The sequence below is a fragment of the Acomys russatus genome, chromosome 25 (assembly GCF_903995435.1).
Source record: "Acomys russatus chromosome 25, mAcoRus1.1, whole genome shotgun sequence".
NCBI lineage: Eukaryota > Metazoa > Chordata > Mammalia > Rodentia > Muridae > Acomys > Acomys russatus.
In genome coordinates, this window is record NC_067161.1 from 42221647 (window position 1) to 42228503 (window position 6857).

Genomic DNA, 6857 nt, shown 5'->3' on the forward strand with positions numbered 1-6857 from the left:
ACCCATCTCTGGCCTGTCATCCCTCATCTTTCTTCCCCGTCTGGGGGCGCAGGGGGAGGGCAGCTCCAAAGTCAATCATGTTGGGACCTGTCCCAACTGTAAAAAAAAAAAAAGAGAGAGAACAGGGTCCTGGATCCAGGGGCAAACTTTCAGGCTACGGTCATCCAGGGAAATAAACTGGAACAGGGGAGGGGAGGTGGAGCCTTATTTATGGTGGGAGATCCTAGGCTCCAGCTAGTAGCAATTATCCATAACCAGAAACAGCCTCACACCCTATCCAGTGCACTCCAAGCACAGTCTACTGACCAGAAAGCCTCCTGGTTCCTGGATGCACCTTAAAGCCCTGGCTCAGCCAGCGTTTGACACAGGGCATTCGGCAGGACCAGCATACACTGGTCCCTCTGAATCCTTCCTTCTTGCCTTCCAGCTCCTTCGCCCTTCAACATCTCCTGGCTGTTATTCTTCCTGGAGAAGGGGCTCTCGGTCCCCTCCTTGCACCCTCTCATCTTCCTCTTTCTCCATGCAGCCCACAGTGGCGGCCAGCCCAGCACCCACACCACCCCCAACTACAGCAGCCCCAGTGGCCCCCACCGCTGCCCCAGCTGCCACCATCCCAGCTTCAGCAGCCAAAGCTGCTGCCGCCATGCCTGCACCCACCACACCCCCTGCCAAGCCCATGAGCCCAGCACCTACAGCGCCCCCTACGGCGGCCAGGTGGCCGCAGAAGCGCATCGTGTAGGAGTCCATGAAGGCCTTGGCCTCCGCCTGCAGCTCAGCTTCCAAGGCCTCCAAGGTCTGCTCTCTCTCCTTGCACAACAGGGCCACACCATGGCGGGCCAAGATGGCATCCTTCTGGGTAGAGAGGAGGTTCCGCATAGTGTCCGGCAGGACTCGCAGTGCAGAGAAGATGCGCTTGGTGGCTATGTCCTGTGGCATTGGGCAGAAATGGTCCAGCTGGGTATTCAGGCATCCTCTCTGGCATAGCCCTCTCCTCCCACCGCAGACCCTGGGGCTCACCTGCTGCCTCACATATTCTTCAAATTCCTTCTTGGCAGCTTCCACTTTCCTCAGGTCATGAAGCTGAGCAGCCATCTGTCCATGGGAAAGCCCAGGTTGCCTCCCTCTTTCCTCCTCAGCCGGAAGTATTCATCCCCACTCCCAGGGCATACAGACCTTCACCCCAGGTCACCTTCCCTGACCCTATCCTCCCCCTATCCTTACCTCATCTGGAGAGCTGAAACTGGGCCCAGTCTTCCCCATCCATCCAGAGAGATTCTGCAGAGACATCACAGCCAGGTCAGGGAGAGGGGGGGCGTCTGCCAAAGCCAGGCTCCCCGGGAAGTTTTCACACCTTGATCTCCTGTGCTAGCTGCTGCCCTGTGAGCAGGCGTCTGTCCCCCCTGGCCATGGCACGCCCTTCACTCCAGTACCCTTGGCAGCGGCTCTTAGCATGCTGAGGGGCTGTGCTCAGCACATCGGAGATGTAGGCCCGGAAATGGTGGGAGAAGTCGTCTTCTGTGTCTGAGAAAGAAATTCCTTGGGCTGAGGAGCCTGGGCCTGGAGGAGATGGGGCCAAAGCTGGGAATCAATGCCAGGGAGGCCTCCACCCCTGGAACACTTACTGCCTTCTTGTCCTTTGTTTACCCACTGCCTCTCAGGAGCAGGCAGGAGGTAACAGCGGGCCCGTTTCCCTAGGAGCAGCTCCTGAACCTTGGGGTATTTTCCGGACAGCTTCTGAGAGATGGACAGCTTCTGAGCCAAGGAAGCAGCCTCCCTCTGTAAGCACACTTCTGGGACCACACCCAGCTTCCCGTACCTGCCGCCTGCCATTGGCCTCTGCCCTCTGCCCTGCTTACCTGGAGGATGTCACCCACGTGCCCTTGCCCTGTCTTATTGTGATGGCAAGAATCACGAACTAAGAGGTCCAGATGCTGGAAGAGAAAAATGGTCCAGACACCAGCAGCTGGGGATGGGCAGTATCAGGACCGACAAGTCCAGAAATAGATGTCTCTCACCTGGATTGGCACCATCCCATAATGCTTGCCCATCACCTCGGCCACATGAACGAACATCTGGCAATGGGTACAGATGAGCTTTTAGAGTTGGCCTACTCCAAGGCCTACAGTCTGCCCCAAGCCTTCTCTCTAGCCACCTGAATCACTATGAGCCCAGTTTCCTGCTTCTGGCTTGGAGAGTCTCCTGCCTCTGCCCAAACCAAGCACCCCGTGTTCAACCCTCTCCCCTGAAGCCCACCAAGCCAGTTCAAGTGTCATAAAATCCTAAGCCTGAACTGGGAGGGCATGAGGTCCCTTTGGTCCCGCTCTCCCGACCTTGAGGTCAGGGTGTGTGGAGGTGACAGCTTCAATGGTGCAGGCTACCTCACCTCCAGATAGCCCAGGTCTGTGTCCTTCAGTTCTCGGCAGGCATTCAGGATCTGGAAGGAAAACAGGAAGATGGGAGGAGGTTTGCAGAAGGTGTGCGGTGGCTCCTGAGTGGCTTTATCTCAGAAACACAAGCCCAGTCTGGCATGAGGGCCTCTCCGCCTAGGTGCAAGCCATCTTCCGGACTTACAGAGTGCTGTGGTCCCATGGGCCTCCAGTTGTCCCTCAGGCCTGTTATTCCACCCTTAAAACAACCTGTCTGCCCACTTTGACTAGAAACATCTTCCTCCTTCCGGAACCCCCGCCTGGACCCCAGGCACCCAAATCCGTGACTCTCCCAGTTCCGAGGAAGCTGAGCCGGGGAATGGTGTGTAGGGTGGCCACCCCGGCCCAAGCATCCTTCTCACCTGGTAGGAGCTGAGCATCATGCTGAGGGCGCAGAGCTTTACCCTTGTTTCCCTGCTCAGTTCTGGGCTCATGACGTCTCCTGTGTCCACTAAGAACACGGCCACCTATTTGGATACAAACCAAGGGGTCAGGCCTGCCTTGCTCTGCCCAACCCCTTTCTTTGTCTTCACCCTGGAGATGTCCTTCTTGCTCCTCTACCCTTCCTGCTTGCCCTCTTCCCTCTCTTTCACCTCTATCCCTCACTACCCCTCCTTGATCCATCTGCCTTTCTCCTCTCACCTTCTTTCCTTCTTTTCCTAGCAGGAAAGGGTGGCTCCACATCCAGATGCCCCTGGTGAGGCCATTAGCACCCCATCTGATCCCAGGCAGGGACCCCTCTGCTCTGGCCTTGCCATTGTCACCGGATTCCTGAAAGTGGAGAAGAAGATACCAGGTCGTCCATTCTGTGTGCCCAGAAAGCTCAGCTCCCCTCCCAGAGCCAACCCCGAGCTTTGCCTCCCTGCAACCTCCTGTCAGCCCTGCCCTCCTCACCAGGCCTGGTAAGCCTCTGAGCAAGTGGTCCAGGAGGAAGGACTTTCCTGAGTGCTGCTCTCCCAGGACGGCAAGCAAGCAGACAGGTGTGTCCCTCGCCAGCGGATGCTTGAGACAGCGGTTTATAGCCCCCATCCTGAGGATGAGGCCTCCAGAGGCACTGATGCGCACCAACAGCAGGCGCTCTGCCCGCACAGCACAGGTCTCCTGGGTGGGGCGGAGAAGGGCCCTGAGCATCCCTAATGGACCGGACCCCAAGTCGGGAATGTGTCCAGCCTGGACCTCTATGCCCCTTCCAGACAGTATAGAATAGGGTCAAGGCTAACACACACACACACACACACACACACACACACACACACACCATATTGGATCTAATCAGAGCTCTCTGAGTGCAGCGAGCTGTGCCTCACCTGCAGTGAGGGGGGCAGTGGTCGCTGGGGTAGGAGCCTCATCCTCTCCCCGAGGCTACGGAGGCCCTTCTTTTGCTTACAGATTTTCCGGCATTCGGGGCAGCATGGTAGCTCACAGCCCGGGATGCGATGCGTGCTGAAGCATCGGACGCAGAAGTCGTGGCCGCAGTCCAGTGAGATGGGCTCTCGGGGCCTTTCCAGGCAGATGGAGCAGGTAGGCGGCTCCCGGGGTGGGGAGGGACGGTGTCCCAGGCCCAGCTCCAGCTTGGGGAATGATGCATGGGACCTGGAGAGCAGTGCATCATCTGAAAGCTGGGTGCCTGTTGGGTGCAGGGTTTGGAGGGCTGACAGCTTAGGAGTGAAGTTCCCTCTCTGCCACCTCAGCTGCCTAGGGGCCTCCTGGAAGGGACAAGCTCTTACCCATTCCTTACTTCCTTGCACCCCATGTCCTTGCCATCCCAAGTGAGAGCAGCAAAACAGAGGGGAGAAAGTACCCCAGAGAAAAGCCCTCAGGGAATCCTGGCTCCGCACATGCTAGCCGTGCAACCATGGGTGAGGTCCAAAGGAGAGACTGGCAGTGCCCTGGTTCTAGGGCTAGGGGCAGTCATTAATGATGACAACCACACCTTCAAGGCACCTAGCACCAAGCCTCAGGAAACCCATAGAGCACCAGCCTTCTTGCAGCGAGGGCTTCCTCAAAGGGGACAAACTAAAACCCCAGCTGCCGGGGTAGTCAGAAGAGGGCGGAGGTAGCTTCCTGGCACCCAGGCAGCCATTCTGCAGCTGAACAGATGGCCAGGTTCTCGGAGGATTCCTTGTGCTCTCTGAGCTGAGCATCTGTAGCACCCACCTGCTTGTCCTGGTCCCTCCCTGCACAGCCTGGCCCATCCAGCCTTGTGCCTCCTCCCCGGGGAGAACCCTGCGGAGCCTGCAGCAAAGGAATCTGCTGGACTGCAGAGATCCGTGCTCCTGGTCCAGCCTTGCCGGCTGACCTGACAGGCCCACTGCACCAATCCCAGCCCGGAAGGCCCCGTGGCTCACCAACTGTTGCTGCTGTTTCCCATGAAGCTTCGTTTGCTCTCCTAAGGGGGGAGGGTATGGGTTTAGAACCGAGTCTAGACCTTATCTTCCCCGTGGGTTTCCAGGGTCCTTCAGCCACCCTCCCTGCTCCCAGGTGGCTCCTTCCCACCCCCAACTCCCCTTCCCAGATCTTGGGCTGAAGACTTGCCCGTTTGCCAAGCCGATGACAAAAAGCAGGGACTGACAGGGTGGGCCTCGGCATGGAAGGCTGGAATTGGCAGGTGGTCCGAGCTCAGAGGAAGCCCACCGAGACCTTTTGCCGGTAGGACGGCTAGAGGGCTAGCCGAGCAGGTGGAGGTTGGAGCCGGGGGATGGGCTCCTCAGTGGCTCTGCCTAGCTGTCAGCGCTGGAGAATAAATGAGCTGGTCAGAAAAAAAAAAGTCTATAAAGGAGGGTGGATTCACCCCAGGGGGAGGAGACATGGCTGCGGGTACCAAGGCTCTGGAGGAGGGATGAACCGAGCCCAGCTCAGAATCCCCGGTAGAAGCTGGGATGCAGGCAAGCCGGGGCGGTGAATCTCCATGGAGACGAAAGGGAAAGATAAGGACAGGGAGGGGGAGGGGACGGAGAACAGGAAGCCATGTGGATGCACCTGGCACAGCAGGAAGAGGTTCCTCGTTGAGGCCAGAAGAGCACTGCCCTTTCAAGAGCAGTTGGGATCTTCGCAGCCTCAGGGCAGGGTGGGCAGAGAGGAGGGATGTAGGAAACGCAGCGGGTGCAACTGGGGCAGACATAGAGACTGGACACTATCGGTCCATTCAGTTCCGTTGCCTACTTTGACTGAGCATCCACCCTGTGCAGAGCTGCATGATGCCACCCTGTGTGGCCCATTGTATCGCGCCACCCTCTCTCAAGGTATGTTACTGGTGCGTGCAAGCCTCTGATAGGTGGAGAACAACTTATTATTTATTTATTTCCCTCCCAGGGGCTTTTTCTCTGCTACAAACTTGTGGAGAGCCATCTCAACACACACATACACACACACACACATACCCCTTCCAAACAAGTTCCCCTTTCACCTTCATGTCCTCTTTTTTTTTATTTTTAATAATTCGCTGAGTCCAGTTAGTTCATTCTACACGCACATAGGTGTGAGACAGTCCACCGAAGCACGGGCGACCTACCAGGGGCCACACCCCAGGCCAGCAGCAGTCAGCTGCCAAAAGCTCCTCAGATGGGGGTGGAGCTTCATGAGACTTTTCCCAGGCTGTGCTGGACCATTGACTGGCCTGATCCTGTGCACATAAACACAGTGGCTGTGAGTTCAGAACTGCATCTGCCATGCCATGCCCAGAAGACAGCATTTCACAGCACTCCTCCATCCTACAACCCTTACCTTCTTCCCACCCCTCTCTTCTTTGGTATCCTCTGAGCCTTGGGGTGGAGGGGAGTACAGGGGTTGATCTAGATGTCCCATGTAAGGCTGGGGACTCGCCAGTCGCTCACTCTCTGCTGTGAGTCTCTACAGTGAGAGACTTCTCTGAGGTTGGGAACAGCACCGATCTATGCGTACAAACATAAATGTGTAGAAAGCAGTTGGACAACATTTTCACTTAGCAAAAAATGGTAGGTAGGTTCCTTCTTACTAAGGGTCTATGGCCTTCCTAGCTTTGGCCTTTTAACCAGTATTGGAGCACCAGGCATGAATTTCCTCCTGTGTTGCAAGCCTCAAGCCCCATAAGAAAGTGGCTGCTTGCACCGTAACATTCATTCATGCCACTGCTACATTAGTGGGCGCACCTTGCCTGTCAGGTCGGCACTACAAGGCCCAGCAATAGATAACACCACCAATATCTGTTTCTCCCCCCACAGTAACACCTTACAGGAGACAGAGGAAGACAGATCTCTGTGAGTTCAAGGCCAGCCTGGGCTACAAATCAAGTCCAGGGCAGCAAAGACTACACAGTGAAACGCCGTCTTGGAAAAGAGAAAGAAAGAAAGAGAGAGAAAAGAAAAGAAATGGTCTGTGCTGTTTGGGAGCTCCCAGGGCCTCCTTGACCATAACACAATGCGAGATATCATACACCTTGCCCTGAGGTTTGTG

At 56.6% G+C, this 6857-nt stretch overlaps 1 protein-coding gene across 4 annotated transcripts; it reads right to left on the minus strand.

Annotated features, from left to right (window-relative positions):
* Positions 1 to 336: 336 nt before the first annotated feature.
* Positions 337 to 5192, minus strand: Rnf112 (ring finger protein 112). 4 transcript variants are annotated; one of them, XM_051167832.1, is made up of 15 exons: positions 4962 to 5192; positions 4775 to 4815; positions 4584 to 4652; positions 3734 to 4019; positions 3321 to 3527; positions 3069 to 3197; positions 2789 to 2893; positions 2384 to 2434; positions 2016 to 2072; positions 1857 to 1931; positions 1623 to 1734; positions 1352 to 1521; positions 1222 to 1275; positions 1018 to 1092; positions 337 to 927 (listed from the first exon to the last, which is right to left on the minus strand). In XM_051167832.1, the coding sequence occupies exons 1-15, from the start codon at positions 5013 to 5015 to the stop codon at positions 457 to 459; spliced, it is 1956 nt and encodes a 651-aa protein (XP_051023789.1). In that variant the 5' UTR covers positions 5016 to 5192; the 3' UTR covers positions 337 to 456. The 4 variants fall into 4 exon arrangements, with proteins under 4 accessions (XP_051023789.1, XP_051023790.1, XP_051023787.1 ...); XM_051167833.1 differs by lacking the exon at positions 4584 to 4652; XM_051167830.1 differs by lacking the exon at positions 4962 to 5192 and having other exon boundaries at positions 1623 to 1731; positions 4775 to 4840.
* Between the last annotated feature and the right edge of the window lie 1665 nt (positions 5193 to 6857).